The 21,352-nt window shown below is 39.7% G+C and overlaps 1 protein-coding gene across 2 annotated transcripts; it reads right to left on the reverse strand.

Moving 5' to 3' along the window:
• Window positions 1–6,207: 6,207 nt before the first annotated feature.
• Window positions 6,208–20,972, reverse strand: Lacc1 (laccase domain containing 1). Of its 2 annotated transcripts, none has more exons than XM_036199095.1 (7): window positions 20,504–20,972; window positions 18,947–19,555; window positions 18,145–18,323; window positions 17,255–17,420; window positions 12,438–12,663; window positions 11,171–11,331; window positions 6,208–7,202 (listed from the first exon to the last, which is right to left on the reverse strand). In XM_036199095.1, exons 2-6 carry the CDS (start codon window positions 19,506–19,508, stop codon window positions 11,172–11,174), a joined length of 1,293 nt encoding a protein of 430 aa, XP_036054988.1. In that variant the 5' UTR covers window positions 19,509–19,555; window positions 20,504–20,972; the 3' UTR covers window positions 6,208–7,202; window position 11,171. The 2 variants fall into 2 exon arrangements, with proteins under 2 accessions (XP_036054988.1, XP_036054989.1); XM_036199096.1 differs by lacking the exon at window positions 20,504–20,972 and adding an exon at window positions 20,166–20,182.
• Window positions 20,973–21,352: the final 380 nt, after the last annotated feature.

The raw sequence follows: 21,352 nt of genomic DNA on the forward strand, positions 1-21,352 counted from the left end.
TTCTCTGCAAAGAAAATATAAGCATGAACACAATTGACATGCAATCATTGTGTTCAAAACAAACATAACTTGGGAAAAAGTTATACTGTTCCCTTTTCCTTCACTGAGCAATGGCCCGACACAAAGAATAATGCATGGCCAACAGCAGCTGCCTCAGTCTTAAAATCACAAGTAAACTTTAAAAACAGTGACTGTAATGTAAATGCACACACCCTAGCCCAGAGTTCCCATAGATACATCCACCAACACGCACACCATTCATTACTGCAATTAAGATTCTAAAAATTTCTAATCTACAATGATTATTTCATGGGTTGGATTTCCATATATTGATGGGATTTTCTAAAAGTTTACAGAAAAGTTAAGATATTGGATACATTATTAATATAAATTTAGGACAATCAAATAAAAACCAATTTCAAATCCCACTATGAGATAACAATGTGGTATAGCTTATCTGTCACTGTCCTTTCAAAACCTTTTCAACGAGTGGGTATTTACATGTTCATCATGTGACACAGTTTAAATGTCCCTGAGTTTCCCCCTGCTACACATACACACACACACACACACACACACACACACACACACACACACACACACACACACACCTGTTTCTAGAAAAACAAATCCTGGCACTTCTGTAGAAGACTGAAGTGGTTGGAGTTCCTGAGTGATTCTATTTAAACTACAATATGCTGTGCCTAAAGAAATACCAGTATTTCCATTCATTTTTAATATCCTCCATTTTTGCACAAGGACATAACAGAGATTAACATTTGTTTATCTTTATGCTAAGAAACACCTGAGCTATTTGTAAAACGTTGAATACTGCCTCCTAGTGGTGAAATGCTCTCATTTGTTTTACAAAACTTACCTTGTGGGTTGAAACAGACAAAAATGTAGAGGGGTCATGAAAATTTTGGCAATTTGCTGAAAGTTTCTTAATATACAACAATAAAAAGTAAATACACAATGATTCCAAAAGCATAGGTAATGAAACATAATCTTATTTGTTTTTGAAATGTTTTGCTACATACTGCAAAGTGTGGCTGCCTAAATTTCTAAGCCTCAAACAAAATACTACACAGCGAAGAATTAGAAAATTATAGTCTTTCTACACATGTGAGCATTTATTTTTTGTTTGTTTGTTTTTGTTTTTGTTTTTCCAGACAGGGTTTCGCTGTGTAGCTTTGTGCTTTTTTCCTGGAACTCACTTGGTAGCCCAGGCTGGCCTAGAACTCACAGAGATCCGCCTGGCTCTGCCTCCCAAGTACTGGGATTAAAGGCATGTGCCACCACTGCCTGGCTGTGAGCATATTTTTTAATCTTTATATTTTCATAAAGAAAATTTTCATGAATTTGAAATTTCTGTCTTAATGTTCTCTATTTAATGCCTTCCTTGAATGTGGAGGAATAAAGCATTTTACTTAAATTTCATGCTGGGCTATGCAATTCACAGATTAAACCAAGGGAGGCTGTCCAGCTGTGGCAGTCTCCTATTGATTGCTACTTTGTGCTGGGTAGAACATCTGGATGGCCACACCACTGTTTTTTTACCTACCCCAGCACCTCAACAAAATTTTGACCAAATACAAGAAAAGAATATTAACAGAAAGTTGATAGTTTAAAGAGCTTTGACTAGGCATAGAGCCGGAAAGAGGGTTTGAAGTTGTAAAATACATATTCAAGTCTTACCTCATCACAAATTCTATGATTCCAACCCTTACCTCATCGAGGTTGCTTCTCATTTGAACAAAAGGGTCAGTGCCTGACCTACGAATTTTATAGAAAATATAATGGCAGTATATGTGAATATCCATTGTAATCACCAAAGAAGTACAGACTGTGTGTGTGTACATGTGGGAAACAGATGTGAAATTTAAACATGTGAAATTGGCCACGCCTACCACTGCCAGTAGAATGCTTTACCACAGTTAATGCACTGCTTCCTTCAGTTCTCACTTTACTCCTGAAGATTGCTGGGACCCTTTCACACATATGTTGACTGCCTTAAACAATCACGGACCTTTTTGATTTTTATGATTATTTTTACTGGTTTAGCTCTTTTTCTTCAAAAGCACCTGTTGTGTGAGGGTCCATTCTTAGACCCTCAGACTCACCCCAGTTTTTATCTAGACGATCCAATCTGTTTCAAGAGACTCAAATGATCATTCCTTCATAGCCAACTTCCAAACCTGTTTTGTCCCGGGCTCCATTTAAGTTCCAGGCCCATATTTTCAATCATTGACCAAATATTTCCATCTAGATGCTATTCATTCCAGATAAGGTAAAACATGTTATCCGTCCTCTAATCCCAACCCCCTCCGACCCTTGGCTGCCACTCTTAGTAGCTGGTTAAGCAGAGCTCAGAGTCATCAATAATTCCTTTATTCCACTGAACGCACCTCTGAAATTTCTAATTTATCTGTCCTCAGATCCATTTGAATTTCTACAGCCTCCTCTGAAGCTGTTAGTTCTTTTTAAAATATCCTAACTAAGCTAGGCATGGTGGTGCATGCCTTTAATCCCAGCACTCAGCAGGGAGAGGCAGGCGGATCTCTATGAGTTCGAGGCCAACCTGGTCTGCAGAGTGAGTTCAGGACAGCCAGCTACACAGAGAAACCCTGTCTTGGAAAACAAGCAAACAAAATATCCTCACTGTTTCTACTTTTTATTCAGTCTCTCTTCTTTGGTCAGTCATGCTCGGAATCCATCTCATGAAACAGGATGCTGTGGCGTGAGGGGACCCTCTATTTTCATGTCTACTTGTGGCCAAAAGAGTAAACTGCAAATTTTCTACATAATTTGCGATCCTTACCGTTCTATTTCTCTGCTATTCATCTAGTACCCTGCTTACACTGTTACACGCTTTCAGTTTCATTTCCTCGTTCCTGTTTTCTCTCCCCTCTGTGACTGTCCTTTGTCGAAAATCTGATCATGGGGCTAGAGACACGTGTAGGTGGACAGAGTGCTTGCTGCTCCTGCAGACGGCTGGAGCTTGGTTCTCAGCATCCTCATTGGGTGGCTCACAGCCACCCTGGAACTCTGTAACTCCAGCTCCTGCAGATGGCTGGAGCTTTGGCTCTCGCTGAGACAAAGTCAGAGACAATGTATTCAATTAACTTATAGAAGAAATTTCTCTAAACTTAGAGAAAGAAATTAACATCTAAACACGAAAGGCCTTTAGAAACCCAAATAGATGTGACCAGAAAAATTCTTCACAACATACCATAGCCACAAAATCACAAACACAAAGCAAAGACTAAAATAAAAGATGAGAGAAAAAAATTCCAGCTCATATACAAAGGGAGAAGCATCATAATAACATCATATCATTTATAAGAAACATGAAGCCAGGAATGTATAGAATTATGTATTTCAAGATCTAGAAGTAAATGATTGTCAACAAAATTTTAAACTGATGGAAAATTAAGGCAACAACCAAAAAGTATCACAGAAAAATCTTAAATGAATACTATATTGAAGACCCCCACCCCCTATAGGATGCTATGTTTGCAGGCTAGGGAAAAAGACAGTTCGGAATAGAATGGCCCCACCGCAGCACAGATAGCGATAAGCATTGCCCTGTGTGCAACCCCCTAGCTTTGAGCACGTAGGGGAACAAGGATTCAGCTAGAAGGCAACCAAGCGCTGGATTCTAGATAGGGGTTGACTCATCTGTTACCAAAGGAAACCCAGCCTGAAGCTGAATCCAGCCCATTTGATTAATGCTTATATATTCCGCCTGAATTGTCCAATCAGAACCATTCGCGCTTGTTTAAACTATCCAATCAGAACCTTTGACTATTGGCCTCACTTGAATGTCCAACAGGCTTTGAAAATTCGCGCTTGTTTTAAACTTCCATCACCTTTGACTAACTTTCCGCGCTCTTGCTAAAAACCATCCACGAACCAGAGGCGCGCTGGTCTTCGAGGGCTGGTTGCCCAGGTACCTGTGTTTTAATAAACATGTGTTGCATCTGATCGGGGTGCTGCGTGCTCATTGAGCGGGGTCTCTCCTAAGGAGATCTCTCCGGGGGTCATTTCCATATATGTAGAAAACAATCTCATCTAAGAACCAGAACACAGAAATCAATATCTGATGACAAAAGAGTTGGGAGGAGTAATAGGTAAATACAACAAACAGAAACCCTTATACTAACAGAGAGGGAAGACCAGAAATCCTATTAATCTAACCAACCAGAAAATCAACTAACAAAATCATAGGAAATACTCTTAAGTGCAAATGATCTCAATTAAACAATAAAAAAAAAAAAAAACCCCACAGAATAACTGATGGAATCAATACAGCAAGGTACATCCATTGTCTCTAAGAAACACACTTAACCAGCAAAGACAAAACAAAACCCACAAAACCAAAACAAAAATAGTCAAAAAGTGAAAATCAATGTACCAAGCAAATGGAGACTGTGTGCATGCTCAGTAGGAATTTTTGTACGCGATGAGGTAGATTTCAAATCAAAACTATCCAGAAGAGATAAAGAGGGCCCCTACCTATTAACAAAGGAACAGCTCCTCAGGGAGATATAACAACTGGAAATATTATTCACTGAATATGAGGACTACACATCTGATAAGACAAACACTGAAAGACACAGAATGTCACACAGATTCTGACATGATAATGATGACAGGTGTTGAAATGGCACTCTCTGATTTAGGTGGGGGGTCTTCAATCTAAAACCAGTAAAGAAACTTCAAAGCTAAATTATACCACAGATCAACCAGAATTAAGTGGTGTCCATCCAACAGATAGCGTTAGCAGAAAAACGATTGAACACTCTCTAAAACTTACCATCAAGCAAACCTCAGCACATACAAAAAAGAAAATAAGAAAGGAAGAAAGAAAGAAAGAAAAAAAGAAAGAAAGAAAGAAGTCATTCCTTTATCTTATAAGACCACAGCATAATAAAATTAAAAATCATCAAGAGAAATTCAGAAACTATACGAATTCTTGGAGACTGAATAGTGAATCATGGGGGGAAACGTCATAGAGGAACTTTAAAACATTCCTAGGATCAAATGCAAAAGGATAGCACAATCTATCAGACCCTCTAGGGTATGGTCAAGGGCTTCCTAAGAAGAAGGTTTATAATAATGTATCAAAAATAAATCAGGCAGATATGAACTATTTAAACAGACATATAAGAAGCAAGAGATGCAAGTGCTAATTAAATTTACCCCAAAGGAAAGCCCAGGACCTGGTGGACTCACTACTAAATTCTACCAGTCTCTTCAGAAGATCTAGCAGCAACATTGTAAAGCTTCCCACAAGACAGAAAGAGCAGGGATGCGACCAAACTCTTCCTGTGGACCAATGGTCCTAACCGGAAATTCTGATACTGCTAGAGGGAAACATTCTGAGAAAACAGCATATAGAAGAAGTTTGAAAATAGGACTCTAACAGCACAAAAATTTGCAAATTTACATAAAGTAAAAAAGATTTTGCACAGCAAAGGGAACTATCAGCAGAAGAAGCAGCTTACAGAGCAGTGTGGAATCTTTGCCAGCTATACTTCAAACAGGGGCTTAGGACCTAGAACATACAAAAACCTTTAAAACTAAACAATAAAACTGACTGTCAAAAAACAGGCATGTGAAATGAACAGATGGTTCTCAAAAGAACCACAAATGTCCAGATCTATACTGAAAATGCATCCAACACCTTTAGCCATCAGACATCCAAGTTAAAACTACTTTCAGATTCTACCTAGCAGTAGTCAGAATGGCTACTCCCAAGAGAAAACGTGACAAAGCTGGAGAGATGGCTGAGAACACTGGCTGCTCTTCCAGATGGTCTCAGTTTGAGTCCAGCACCCACATGGCAGCTCAAACCATCTGTAACTCGAGTCTCGGGGGGCAGACATTCTCTTCTGGCCTCTCTGGTCACTGCACACATGTGGTACACAGCCTACATGCAGGCAAAATACCTGTACACTTATAAATAAGTAAATGAAATATCTAAAGAAAAATGCCAACAAATGCTGATGAGGATGTGGGGAAAGTTGAATGAACCCTTTTTCACTGATGGTAGAAGTGGAAACAGCAACCGCCATCATCAGAGAGATCAAAAAATCAACAGTGAGGACATGAAGCTGGGAAGGGGACATGTTGGGAAAATCTGAGGAAGAGTTGGAGGGCAAATGAAGGATGGTTATGATCATATTTCACTGTATACATGAATTAAATTCTCAAAAGAATATATTTTAAAAAACAAACAAACACAGAACAGCCTTATGACCCAACTATTCTGCTTCTGCGCATATACCCAAGACTCCATACCCTGCCACAAAGATACTTAAACATGCACATTTATTGCTTCTAGTCACAACAGCAAGGAATTGAAATTAGCCTAGTTGTTCATCAACAAATGAATGGGTAACAGATATACAGTACATACAATATTTTATTCAGCCACAATGAAGTTATAAAATTTATAGAAAAATTGATGGATCTGGAATTATTATGCTGAACAAAATAATCCAGATTCTGAATAACAAACACTATGTGTTCTCTCTCATATATGAATCCTAACCTTTCATGTTTATGCTTATATACACATACGTGTATATGCACATATATGTATATATGTAGGTGTAAGTGTGGTTATAAGTGTTGAACCTAGAAAGAGAAGATAAGGGGAAAAGAGGGTCGAGCAAGGAAGGGGTTATAGAACACGCTGACACAAAAGGAGGGTTACTGGGAGTGGAGGGGGACACAGGGAGAGGGAGAGGGAAGAAGGATCAGCAAGAACATGATGTTTGAAAATGCCTTAAACGGAATCTCCTCTTCTGTAAGGTAATTAAAAATGTATTCAAAAGGAAGTGTTTCTCTCTCCTACTGCATCTGACTCAAATGGAGAAGTTGTCTTAATTTTGATACACTGTGCTAAGCCTCATCCCTAAAAAAAAAAAGTTGGCATCCAACAAATACTGAACTAAACAGACCTGGTCTTGATTCATAGATAAATACAGAGACCTAACTTGAGGAATAGCATTACATTGGTCCTCTTATCAGTTGTCATAGGAATTAGACCAAGATCTTCCAGCTGTGGGTAACAGTGGAAGTATACCCTGACGATGAATCATCTTTTGTGACCCTCTTGGTTTACAAAAGTTTCTTTGGCAAGCAGTGTGGAAGGAGGCGGGAAATGGCGATGCAGAATTCCAGTCAAGAACCTGTAAAATAGACAGAGATAAAACATGAGCGCCTCACTAGTGTTCTTAGAATATCAAGGTAGGAATCAAAAAGTACATTAAAAACTAAAGACGGTGTGAAGAGTGAAGGACAGATGAATTGAGTTAAACTGTACAGAAAACTGAGTGTGCTAGAGGGTCAGTCCTAAATCATTGTCATGCAATAGCTTTACAGAAGTCTAAAAGGCCTCCTTGTTACACACGGCGTTAATGGGAGCACCAACACATTCTCTTCTGTGTTGTCAGCATCTGCTTTTGCTCTCCAGTGGCAGAGTGGACTGGATGACACAGATACTGCATGTTCTGCACAACATCAAAGATTTACTGAGTCAGAGTTGATGATGCCATCAACCTTAACAACCTAAGCTGGCTCTCTGGAAGCCACAGAGTAGTAGAAGAGACACTCCTGGAAGATGTCCTCTGCCTCCACACATGTACCATAGCATGGGCACTAGCATGCGTGATGTGTGTGCACGCACACACATAAATGCTACAAAATATAATATCAAAAAGATTTACTATCTATCCCTTTAAAGAAAAATTCCAACTCTACCATATTTGGCAGTTGGAAAGTTAGTTTATATATTTGTAGATTTCTTAGTCTATAAGTTAAAATCTTTATGGAAATTTTTATTCTACTTTTCATTAATTAAAACAATTTGAAATAAATTTTGATCATTTCTTCCTCTTCCCCAAGTCCTTTCAGATAATCTTTCCCTTCCTACACACCCAAGTCAAAGTTCTTTCTCATAAAAGGAACAAAAACTCAATATAACATCAAACCCTCCAAAACAAAGAAAAAAAAAAAACACATCCAAAAAGAAAAACAAACAAACAAATCAAAAAATTACCAATGAATTGTAACCAAATAAAAGCACACACAAAAAACTATGGATTCCAATTATATGTTGGTCAACTACTCCTGAATATAAGGCCTGTCCTGGAATGGTTGATATACCCAGTATCACTCCATTGGGAAAAATGGAAAAAATGAAATCCTTTGCATGCTGCTTCAGTCTCCACGTTCATATGAGCTTCGCTCACTTTGATTTCGAGGGCCTTGTTTTCTTGGTGTCCTCCATCCTCTCTGGCTCTTACACTCTTTCCACCTCCTTTTCCCTGGGGTTCCCTGAGGTTGGGGGGGGGGGTTGATAGAAACATCCCTTTAAGGGATGTGTGCTCCAACATCTCTCATGCTCTGTGTAATGCCTGGCTGTGTGTCTCTATAACTGATCCCATCTGCTGCAGAAGGACATTTCTCTGATAAGAGTTGAACAAGGCACTAATTTATGAGTATAGCTGAATATCATTAGGAGTTGTCATTTTATCATTACTTTTTTCCCCTTTTTTTAGATCAGTATTATTTGGTTTTACTGAAGGTCCTTGGGCTATATAGTATCAGGTTCTTGGTCACCCAGTGCCAGGTATGGGTTCCATTTTGCAGAGTGTGCCTTAGGTCAAACCAGTTACTGGTTGATTACTCCTACAGGCTTCATGCCACCATTTTGCACTAGCATATCTTGTAGGCAGTACACCATTGCAGATAAAGGGTTTGAGGCTGTCTTGGTGCTTATGTTTCCTTTTGAGAGCATGCAGAGTATGTTCCTGTACCAAAGATGCTGGAACACAGAAGTGAAGGAACACAGAAGTGAAGGCTTCATGTAGGCGCTGACACATCTCCATGTTTAATGAGTTGTGTACGTGTTGTCTTCAACAATGGGACCTTGCTGTCAGTTTGTAGAGGGAAATCTATAATCTCAACAACAATCTCGGTTGTTTGGAGATTCCTGTGGGGACCCTTTGGCTAACAAGTTAATGGATGTAACCAAATCCCACTACTGGAAGTTTCATTTGACAGAAGATGGCCAGCTGGGACTCTGTCTCTTCCATTATTTTGTGGTTTCATTTAGATTGCCTTCATATATGTACATATTTTATTATTTTCTACTGTATTAGGTTTCCATACTACCCCTCAAATGCCCCCTAATTTAGCTGTCTCTTCCTGTATCCTCCCCCTCAACCCCCCTCTCCTCTCTTTTCCCCCTTGACCCTCACATTCCACCCCCTCCAATCCATAGTTACCTATTCTATTTCTCTTTCCTAACAAGATCTATCTGTTCCCTCAAGTCCCTTACTCTATACCTACTCTCTGTAGTTCTATGGATTGTAGCTTGGTTATTTATCAGTGCCTTCACAGATAATATACACATATAAGCAAATGCATACCATATTTATCTTTCTGAGTCTAGGGTACCTCACTCAGGATTATTTTTTTTCTAGTTCCATCCATTTGCCATCAAATTTCAGGATGTCATTTTTTTAAATGGCTGAGTAGTACCTCGTTGTATAAATTTTCTTTATCCATTCTTCTGTTGAGGGACATATAGGTTGTTTCCAATTTCTGGCTATTGTGAATAGAGCAGCAAGTGTCCTTGTGGTAGAATGAAGCATCCTTTGGGATATGCCCAAGAGTAGTATAGCTGGATCTTGAGGTAGATCAATTACCATCTTTCTGAAGAACTACCATATTGATGACCACAGTGGCTGTACAAGTTTACACTCTCACCAGCAATGAAGGAGTGTTCCCCTTGCTCCACATCCTTGCCAGCACGAGTTGTCACTTGTATTATAGATCTTAGCCCTTCTGGCAGGTGTAATATGGAATCTCAAAGTAGTTCTGATTTGCATTTCCAATGTTGACTAAGGATTTAACATTTCTTTAAATGTCTCTCAGCCATTTGAGTTTCATCTTTTGAGGATTCTGTTTAGATCTGTACCCCATTTTTAGTTGTATTATTTGGTGCTTTGAAATCAAATTTCTTGAGCTCTTTATATATTTTGGATATTAGCCCTCTATTGGATGTGGAGTTGGTGAAATTTTTTTCCCGTTCTGTAGGACAGCCTTCTTTGCCACACAGAAGCTTTTCAGTTTCATGAGGGCCCATCAATCATCATTGCTCTCAGCGCCTGTGCTAATTGTGTTCTGTTCAGGAAGTCTTTTCTGTGCCAATGCAATCAAGTCTGCTCCCCACTTTCTCTTCTATTAGGTTCCGTGTACCTGGTTTCATGTTGACGTCTTTGATCCATTTGTAGCTAATTTTTATGTAGCATGATAAATATGGATCTATTTGGATTCTTCTACATGCAGGCATCCAGTTTGACCAGCACCATTTGTTGAAGATGCTGTCTTTTTTTCCACTGTTTATTTCTAGCCTCATAATAAAAAAAATCAGATGTCCATGGGTGTGTGGATTTATGTCTGGGTCTTCAGTTCTATTCCATTAATCAACTTTTCTATTTTTATGTCAATGCTATGCTGTTTTTATTACTGTAGCTTTTGTAATACAACTTGAAATCTAGGATGGTGATACCTCCAGCAGTATTTTATTATTCAGGATTTCTTTTTTTTTTCTTTTTTTTTTGTATGTTTCCATATGAAGGAAAAATTGTCTTCTCAAAATCTGTGAAGAATTGTGTTGGAATTTTGGTGGGGATCACATTCAATCTGTAGATTGCTTTAGGTAGTATGGTCATTTTTACAATATTAAACCATTTTTCCATAAAACAAAAATAATGAAAGGTATAAAGATGTTATAATAGAAAATGTATAGATCAAGTTCACATCAGAGATAAAGACTTACTTATATAGGATTTTTTAAAAAGACTAAATTACTTTAAAACTTTTAACATAAGCCTACCTAATTATTCTTCACTAACCAGGGAAAGAAATGAATATTCTTCACCATAGAGTATATTGATAAATCTTGTCTATACCATTTTGCCACTTATAAATCAAAACTTGATTATTTTTACAGGGAAGAAGAAATATTGTTAAATTTAATTACTTTCTCAATGAAGGCAGGGACAGGCTGGAGGGGGAGGGGAAGAGGAGATGGGGGCAGGCATAGGGAAAGAGACTGAAGAGAGACAGCACAGAGGAGGCTGTGTACCTCATTCTCTGATGGATATGAAGCCAGTCTGTGTCCCGAAGTTGAGGCCATCACGAACATGGGAGAAAAACTTATCAGGATGGCAGGATGTGCAGAGGTCAAGATCTCCCTTCTGGTCTTGAATATTCTGTGGAAGAATTCCTCCTTGTTCTAGAAGAATCCTTAGAATAAAGATGTTTCAAAAGACAGCAAGAGTTTATGTTCCCTGCTAGTGAGAGCAACATGAGAAAAGCATGTTTATTTGAGTGGGCACATGCCAGGAAAGCCCTCACTCAGAATGACGGAGGCTGCTATTTCCTCTGCAACAGGGCTGGTCAGGAAATGGTAGATTCTATCAGCATTTATCACCAAAGCTCAAATATGAGCTGTGCAGTGATCCACACTGCCCTGCAGACTTGTGCTGGCTCTGGGATAGCGTGAGAAAATTATATGCTTGTTTGGGAAGAAGAGCATTTGTGTACAAAACTCATTTGGTTCAGACAAGGTATACTTTTAATCATCTAATCTCTGTCTCTGTCTCTGTCTCTGTCTCTCTCTCTCCTATTCACTAGACTTTTCACAGGAAACTTTCTTCATAAATATTCTGATATAAAATTAGTGACACATTTCACTAGTCACATTTAAGAATCAAATGCAATTGATTGAATCCTTTCTACTCATGTAAGTAAGGCAGGGCCTAGATATGGTTTTGCTGACTGGAATAGTAACACAATTTAAATCAAATACCAGTTTTCTTCTGTAGAAATGACAATTTTCAACAGAGATTAAGAAGCAATTCATATATTCAAAATGCATAGGATTACAAATACTTACAAGTTCTTATATATTTATATTACCTATTTTTTTTTAAATTTGGGAACCTAATATTTTTATAAGAAATGTTTTCTAGTTAATTAGACAATAAGAATACTTTCAAAACATCAACTTTCTTATAGTTTCTATTCCTTAAGAGAATTGACCTAAGCAATAGTTGTGACGTAAAGCACATATCAGCTATTCTACACAAAATTTTAGTTTTCTGGAGAGATCAACTTGCAATTTACTTCAAAATCAATAAACTGTAACAGTCATGATATTATCTTTGATACAAATTAAGTAAGAATATTATGCCTTGTTTAATATGGGTTTTTCCATGTGTGCACATTAGCTCCTTAAATATTTGCTACCCGAATTGTGTGGGGGAGTTACTTACTGTTCTCTAAAGCAATTTTCATCTCAGAAACAATAAGCAATAACCAAACTTGGGCACCACATTGAAATCACACACCTGGTAGCTTTTCGGATGTCAACATAGGGATTCATTGAGTCAAACTGTCGCACACATGAAGGATGAAGATTGTGAAATGAGGTCGCTGATTCTCTGGGAAGAGTAAAACAGCAAGGTCCTACTGAAGGTCCCAGAAGGACAACAATGTCTTCTAAATTACAGCCATATTCTGCTACCATAGCATTCACAGTAGCCATGGCTACACCCAACAAAGTACCTTTCCAGCCTGGTAAACGGGAAGAAGACAGGAGAAGTTAAAAATGTAGACTTCCAACTGCTTCTATGTCTCAGTGAACAATGAACAGCTGTGGTTTGTGTATTCAAAGCCCAGGTCTAAGACATGAACCACAAAGGTAATGACTCCTTCCAAGTACTGTCATTACATTAGACACACTTTACAAAGCACCCGACAGGATCAACAATGAATAGGTGCTTCTTTTGAAAATGGTATTGATGGTTAGTCTCCATAGGAATAATGTCCTTTCAGTCTTTTCTCCCTCTTCTATTAACTAGAGTAATGAAACACATAAAATGTAACATTTAAGCCAGTTAAAGCGTCCAGCTCACTATGAACATTTTGCATTCTTCAATTTCTAGACTTCTTTCACCTTGCAAATTTGAAACTATAGGCAAAAGTAACTTCTCATTTCTCTATTCCTACACATTTTTGTTTATGAATTTTAAATACTCTACATACTCCATGTGAGGAGTATCATACTGAACTTGTCTTTCTGTGGCTGGCTTATTGGATCAAGGTCTACAAGGTTCATCCATTACTCATTTGTCACTGTACACTTAGGTTGTTTCTACCTCATAAATCTTATGAATCAGGATGCTATAAATGGAGAAGCAAGTACTTTTGGACAAAGACCCGGAGTTAGAATTCTAGGTCATATGGCAGTTCTATTTTAAACTTTTTAAAGAATCACCATACTATTTTTTTTTTAAATACTTGAGGTAGGGTCTCACTGTATAGCTGGAATCCCCTATGTAGATCAGGTTGGCCTCAAATTCTGAGGTCTGCCTGCCTCTGCCTCCTGAGTGCTGGGATTAAAGTGCCACTATATCAAGAATATAATTTTTTTGTGTGTGAATTTTCACATCTTTTGTACTCATCAATCCTTGAGAGTTGTTGTATGTCTTAAGTAGTAGCCACTCCGATGGATGCATGATGAGATTCTGGTTTTGACTTACATTTCTTTAATTATGAATGATGTTGGTTAACTTTTCTTACGCTTCTCGGGAGTTTACAAATCATTTTTAGGGAAAAACCCATTCCTTAATTTCTGATCTTCCTACCTCTACCTCCTGAGTGATGGGATTTTAGGTGTATGCCACCATATCTGGTATGTATGATGATGCTACTGAACAGACAGTGTCCATGCCAAGCAAGCACTGTACCAATGCAACTACATCCTCAATCCCTTTACCTATTCTTAAACCCAGCCATTGTTTTATTATAGAATTGCAGGTGTTGTTTTAGCAATTAACCCCTTACTAGATATAATGGTTTGCAAATACTTCGTGCCATTGTGTGGGTTTCCTTTCTACTCCATTGATTTATCTCTTGATGCACAAGTATTTTAAATTTTAATGAAGTTCAATTTACCTGTCTTTAAAATTTGTTTTTTTTTTTTTTCCTGCTTGAATACCTAAAAACTATATTGCCTAATCCAAAGGCATGCATACTTACACTGCTGGGTTTTTTTTTTTTTTTATTTTTTTTTTCATTCCTAAGAGTTTTATAATTTTCTTACAATTTAGGTAAGACAATACAATACAATATTGTTATGGTAAGGGTCAGAACCATTCTTTTGCTTGTGGGTGTCTGCTTTCCCCAGCTCCATTGGTTGAAGATATCATTCTTTCCTCATTGAATAACCAGTTTGGCATCTTCCTTGAAAAGCTCTCAACCATAGTTAAGGACTTATTTGTAACTTGTGGGCTCTCTATTCTGTTTTGTTGGTTTATATACAGTTTCAAATTTGCAAGATGAAAGAATTCTAGAAATTGAACACTCCAAATATTAATAGTGAGCTGGACACTTTACCTGGCTTAAATGTTACATTTTATGTATTGCATTACTCTAGTTAATAGAAGAGGGAGAAAAGGTTAAAAGGACATTATTGCTATGGAGACTAAACATAAATACCATTTTTCAAAAGAAATTCCTATTAATTATCGAGTCTTTTATTTTTAATACTAGTGTTATATTGTTTCAATATCATAGCTTTGAAATGAGTTCTAGAATTAGAAATTGTGAAATGTCCAACTTCGAGTCTTCTTTTACAAGATTGTTGTGACTATCCAGAGCTCCTTGAGGTTACATATGTAATTGAGGATGGATTTTTTTTTTCCCTGTAAAAATGCAATTAGGGATTTGCTAGAATTGTACCAAATCAGTAGATGAGTTTGGGTGATATGTGCACCTTAATAATATTGTTTCACCTTACAAACATGGGCCTTCTAATTATCTCACGTTTCTTTAATTTCTCTTAATAGAGTCTTGTTATCTCTCCACTTTTCACACTAAAACTCATCTTTCCAACTAACCATCTCTGCACAATTGTGGTGGTATTGTGTTCCCCAAAATATTGTGCACCTAATAAACTTATCTGAGGTCAGAGATAGAACAGCCACAATATTAAACATGAGGATAGGCAGTGGTAGCACACACCTTTAATCCTAGCATTCCAGAGACAGAAATCCACCTGTTCAAGGATACAGCCAAGCATGATGACTCAAGTCTTTAGTCCCAGAAAGCGAGCCTTTAATCCCAGGGAGTGACAGCAGAAAGAGAAAGATATATAAGGCGTGAAGACCAGAAACTAGAAGCATTTGGCTGGTTAAGCTTTTAGGCTTCTAGCAGCAGTTCAGCTGAGACCCATTCTAGATGGGGACTGAGAAGCTTCCAGTCTGAGGAAACAAGACCAGCTGAGGAACTGGCGAGGTGAGGAAGCTGTGGCTTGTTCTGCTTCTCTGATCTTCCAGCATTCACCCCAATACCTGGCCTCAGGTTTGATTTGAATAATAAGATTCATGCTACACACAGTTTTCTACTATTTCTCTACTGTCTTTGGATTTCCTGGTGAGTTCTAAGATAAGCCCCTTTCTTCATTCCTACTTCCCTTTCGGAAACTAAAGGAAAACCCAAGAGCAAGAGTACATCTTCCCTCCTTCCTTCATTCCGACGCAAACAGCCGACTTAGCCGGAGGACGAGGAGGAATCTCCTCGCGCGCACCACTCCATATAGCCATCCTTCTAAAACTACACACTGGGAGAGATCACGCTTTGAGATAAAAGGCGAGGTGGTGGAAGTCATAAATATCTAAATAAGAGTTTCAACGTCCCTTGAAAACTCACTGAATACATAAATGCAGAAAGAGGACCAGAATAAAATACTAGGTTGTTAAGTTGGTAGAGAAGATCTCCATAACAAAACCCGGGAAGCTTTGTGGTAGAAAAGGCTTTAGGAAAAGCATGATAAATTTTTAACATCATGATTCTGAGACACCTTTGGAAATGCAGGCAGTAATTTTCAGGAGAAAACAACTCAGTACAGATATTCTGATGACTGTTAAGACTTTTCTAGAAACACAAGGATACCTTCGTTCCTCCAAAAGCGTCCTTCATCTTCTCACCAGCACAAACATTCACATATATACACACAGCTAGTTTAAGATAATTTTAACTTATTTAAATTCAATAAATAATTAATAGTTAATTTATTTTAATTAAATAAAATTTAATTTTTATGAACTTAGTCCCGTAGATGGAGTTTAGACTAACTGATACCCGGTAAGCATATAATTTATGTATTGTATTTCATGGCTAATTTAGCAATGATTTGAAGTTCATAGTTACAGCTTCATTTTGACTAAATCTTGGATATTGTCAGAATAAGTGTTTCAAATCCTAACATATTTCTTTTGAGTTCAGATTCAAATTTTAAACTACTTCTGATAGTGTCATATAGTGATCCTGACCTCTCATCCACTTCTGTTACTTTAGCTAGGTCAAAAGAAAATTGGACCACTTGATTCTGTGTCTTCTAAAAAGTGTCATAAACTTACAAGTTGAAATTCAAAAGATCGTGTCTCATTTTACATAGAATGATACACATAGAATAATCTAAATATTATTTCAGAATTCTTTCAGGAAAGAAATTCTGTAAGTTTGACACAATCTGGCCTTTGAAAACGGTTTTTAATCATCTTTTGCTAACAGTCACGGTTCAATTCAGTTAGCTGAACTAAAAGTGGCTTTCCATTCACGGGCATAGACAAAGCATGTCTTGTTTCATCTTGTTTTCAGTCCCACTGCCTTTCCTCATGCTCTTTCCTCTGGGAACTCTTTTCTACAGCATGCCCAGCATTCCCACCTAGACTTCAAGGATTCTCAGGCAGAGGCGGCCACACCCTAGAGTGTTTAGAAAAGCATAAAGGGCTGTCCTTTGGTTATTGCAAAGACAATGATTATTATGCACATTAAAAACTTCAAGGTCTAAAGATAATTCAGTCTGTATGGCAGGATCATCTTGCGCCATATGTTAATAGCATATCTTTGCTTAGAACTACTGACAGACGTCAAACCTACAGATCCCTGAATATCCCTAAATACCACCTACTTAGAGACTACTACTCTGATTCATCTAATCTGGATACTCTTTATATCTGTTTCTATAGTAAGAGTACACAGGCCTCATCCTATCCCAAAGCAAAACAATGAACAGCTTTCTATGCCCATCAGAAAAAGTTACAAAACACCTTGTACTTCAAACTAACAAAATCTGAAATGGCTTGTTAAATCCACCTACCAGAGTGAGCAACCCCACATGCTTTCTTGGCAGGATCTGCAAAGATGATAGGTATACAGTCAGCGCCAAGGGCTGTGATTGTGACTCCCCTCTGGTTGGTGATAATTCCATCATAAGATTCAGGCTCCTTCTTCCCCATCACCCACACTCCATTGGCGTGATCAGTCTAACAAAAAACACAGGACAAAATGTTTTAAAAACCAAACTTCTTATACTCCAGCTTTTCTAAAAGTACTCATTTGGGCAGAAAATTAGATAATCATGCTACAATTACTCACTTTTATGAATAATAAAATACAAACTATAACATCTCTGCAGATGTTGCTCATAGGAAAGCAGACTCAAAAGTCATGAACATCCCCCATTAGAGATGAGTAAGTCTCTATTTTGAGTACTTCTCACAACAGGCAAGTTTCACTTTCTTTGCAGAAAAGTGAAACTACCGAATCAGTGATTTTTTTCTTCCCTTTAGACGCAAGTAAATCTACAATTCTTTATCAAATTTTTCCCCTCACTTAGGACCTTAGTTCTCCCGTATTTTCACTTAAAAACTAATGGCCCAAACATTATTTTTGATCATCCAGGGAACTTTCTTCTATATTGATAGGGCAGTGATGGTTGTATACTCACTCGAAAGTGACTGCACTTCTAGAATTGAGTTCTAGATGAGATACATATATACATACATATATGCCTGTGAGCACACCTATTTTAATATTTGATCTTTAGTCTATAATGTATAAAGTAGAGAAAAATAATCACAGTATTATCCTAAAATTTTAGATGAAGCACCAGAAACAAAAAAATTTAATAGCTTAAAGATTATATAGTTATTGACAGAGTGAAAATGCCAATATTTTGGAAAAGCAAAATACATAACAAAAATTTACCTTTATTCGGTAAAATTTCTCCGCATTAAATCCTGCAGCCTTCGCCAACCTACGAAGATTTTCTTGAACAACTACTTTGGGATCTCTCCGTTTGGAACTACTGAAAAGATTGAGGGAGCTAAGGGTTGGTATATAAGATATGCCTCCTGTTCTTGTCGTGAATCCATGTATGAAGGTATCTGTTGAAGATACGCGGCAAAGAGTAAAGAGATGTTAGCATTCAAAAGACAGTCTCACCATCAGACCCTCCCTGGTCACTCCAACCTGCAACTGTTTCTCTGGTTTCTAGTTCGGGCAGCACTTTGCACCCCCATGTGTTTTTACACACAGCTGTTACCCTGCGGGACTGATGCTCTGGAAGGCTGCTTGTGTTTCATCTGTCGATTATATGTAACAGCCTGTAGCTCATGATAAAACTACTTATCCAAGGAAGATAGTTTTGTTTTTTTTTTTTGAAATTTCACTCTCTGCCAAATGCCCAGAGGGTTGAGGTTTCAGCATTTCTATGTAAAAGATTTACCAGGACAGAAAAGTGGTTTTTTGTTTGTTTGTTTGTTTTTAAAGGGGGACTGGGAAATTTGCCTTAAAGCTGAATTTGCATGGAGCCAATTTGTTTGTTTGGGATGGCTCTGATGAAGTCATCCCTTGATGTACCTGACCCACAAAATCATAAAAGCCCCATGTTGCAAAAGATGAGCAGTTCACAAGAGTCAGCAGAAAAAAGAAAAAAAGGAAGTGAGCAACTTCTGAAGAAAGTCTGGGTTTTCACTGCGGTACAAAGGACAAAGGCTGTGGAAGATACCTGGGATCAAAGGAGATGTGATAATAGTTAAGTCCCCTTTCAGAGCTGGTAAGCTTCTCAAGTACGTTTCTATTTCACTCTGGGTTTCTTCTAGTTGATGAGTTGTGGGTACATTAACTTCAGGGGATGGTTTCAACAGGTTCTCTCTCCAAGCTACCTGTAAATCTTCAAACTCAAAATCATAAACCTTAGTGAAGAGGTGATCAATAAAAGCCTTCATTAACATTTTCCTGTGCTCAGGTACAATCACCTTAATGTGGCTCAGATTTTTTTCGTCAATTTTTTGTTTAATTGTATACAAACAGGCAGCCACACTGGTTTTGCTAACAGTCTCAAATTCTCTGATGATAAGTGAAAATCCATTTCCTGGTTCCAAGTCACAAAGATCTTGTTCACCATCCCTTTCTTTGTTGACATTACTGCAATGTATTATGCAAAGAAGCTTGGCGGTGGGGGCATGGTGGTAGTGAATACCATTTAGTGTCTTCAGTAATGTCTGATGGCAGTTTTTCTGTGAGTTCAGTTTTAAACCGAAAAGATCAATCAAGACTGCTTCTGCCATCCTTCAATCATGCACTTTTCTTCAAAGAAAACTTTGTGCCAAACCAGCTGTAAGAAAAATGATGACACATAAGCAGTAAGTTGTACCAGTCTTCTTATAGATACAACAGAAATTTGTGGAGGACAGAAAAGGAAGTAATTGTGTTAACACAAAAAGTAACCTAAATAAATCTACAGCCCAGCCCAGAAAAGAGACCAAGTCCTGCTTTTAAATTATAGGATGTCAATCTACTGCTATTATATCATTATTCCCATCATGCCTATCAGATTAGATCATATCTCATACGAAACACTGAGGCCTCAGTGTTGTTAAATTGAGCAACACCAGCAAATCAATCAATCAATCAACCTCTCTCTCTCTCTCTCTCTCTCTCTCTCTCTCTCTCTCTCTCTCTCTCTCTCTCCCTCTCCCTCTCCCTCTCCCTCTCCCCTCCCTCCCTCCCTCCCTCCCTCCCTCCCCCCTCCCCCGTTTTGTTTTCTGGTTTTTCGAGACACGGTTTTCTCTGTGTAGCCCTGGACTCACTCTGTAGACCATGCTGACCTCGAACTCACTGCCTCTGCCTCCCAAGTGCTGGGATTAAAGACGCGTGCCGCCACCACAAATCTCGTGTTTTAAGATAGAAGCCGACCCACACGATAGGCTTTCCCCAACACTTACACAGTACCCCACACTTGGGACGGTCACGAGAGCCACTGTCCTTCGGATGGGTGCGGCATTCCTGCCCGCTTGCTGAGTCTTTCACCCAGTCCTCTCCCGGTCCCGGCTGCAGCGCCCCTCTGGTGACCCCGGCCCCTGCATTCCTGGCGCCCCCAACCACTGCTGACCCCTTCCTTCCTCTTGAGACCGCCTAGGGCGCCCCCCAACCCCCGCGCCCCAGGGCACAGGCGCCCTCATTCATTCTCTCCGCCAGCTGTGCAGGGCGACCTCGGAGGAGCCTGTCGGGTGCCCCGCGGGGTCGGCCCCTGCATCCGCCCGGGGCTGGCTGACACACTCACCGCGCTCTCCTGGACGGCGGCGGGCTGGGGGTGTGAGCTGCAGCCTGGGCGATCGCACCCGGAGTCGCCTGCAGTCGCCGTGCGTGCGTCCGTCCGCCCGTCCCGGCCCCACCGCGCCGCGGCCTCTAGGCGGCTTCGGGTTCCCGCGGGCGTGCTGTTCCCGCCACGGCCGCGGGGCGGCGCCCGGGAGACGCCTGCAGGGGCCCCCGGCCGGGGTTCCCGCGCCGCTCAGCAGTTCCGGGTCAGCGGCCGCCGTCGCCCCGGAGGCTGGAGGAGGCCGCCCGAGGCGGGGCCGCGGAGGCCGCCCGAGAGGCTCGCAGGGCCGCGGGCGGGCGCGTCCCCGGCGGCGAGCGGAACGGAGGAGCGTGCGGAGGAGCGTGCTTCCCGGCGGCCCCCGGGACGGCAGCGGACGTGCTGACCCAGCAGCGCGGTCAGCAGCCGGTCACGTTCGCCCCTGGCGCCCGCCAATCCCCGCTCCAGGGAGGGCACGCCGCAGGATTTTGTCGGGAGTTGTTTTTGGTTTTGAGTTTTACTTTTTGTTTAGTTTTTTTTTTTGTTTTTTTGTTTCCAGAAACAAGTGAGTTGGTTCCCATCCCCCCCCCCCTCCTCCCCCCCCTTTCTGCTTATTCAGTGCTTTCGTTTGGGGTCACCATCCTTGACGGGGCCCCTTCCCTGGGTTGACGACCTGGAGTTCCCCTAAGTTCCTTAAAAAAAAAAAAAACACGCCCCCTAATAGGACAGAATGCATTCATTCGTAGAGACCAAAATTCAGTCCCCTTTATCATCCTCCAGGGGGTTAGTGTAATTTTAAAACTACACTATGGAAATCAAGTACCCCGTTGTAAATGG

This window comes from Onychomys torridus, chromosome 9, assembly GCF_903995425.1.
Source record: "Onychomys torridus chromosome 9, mOncTor1.1, whole genome shotgun sequence".
Classification (NCBI taxonomy): domain Eukaryota; kingdom Metazoa; phylum Chordata; class Mammalia; order Rodentia; family Cricetidae; genus Onychomys; species Onychomys torridus.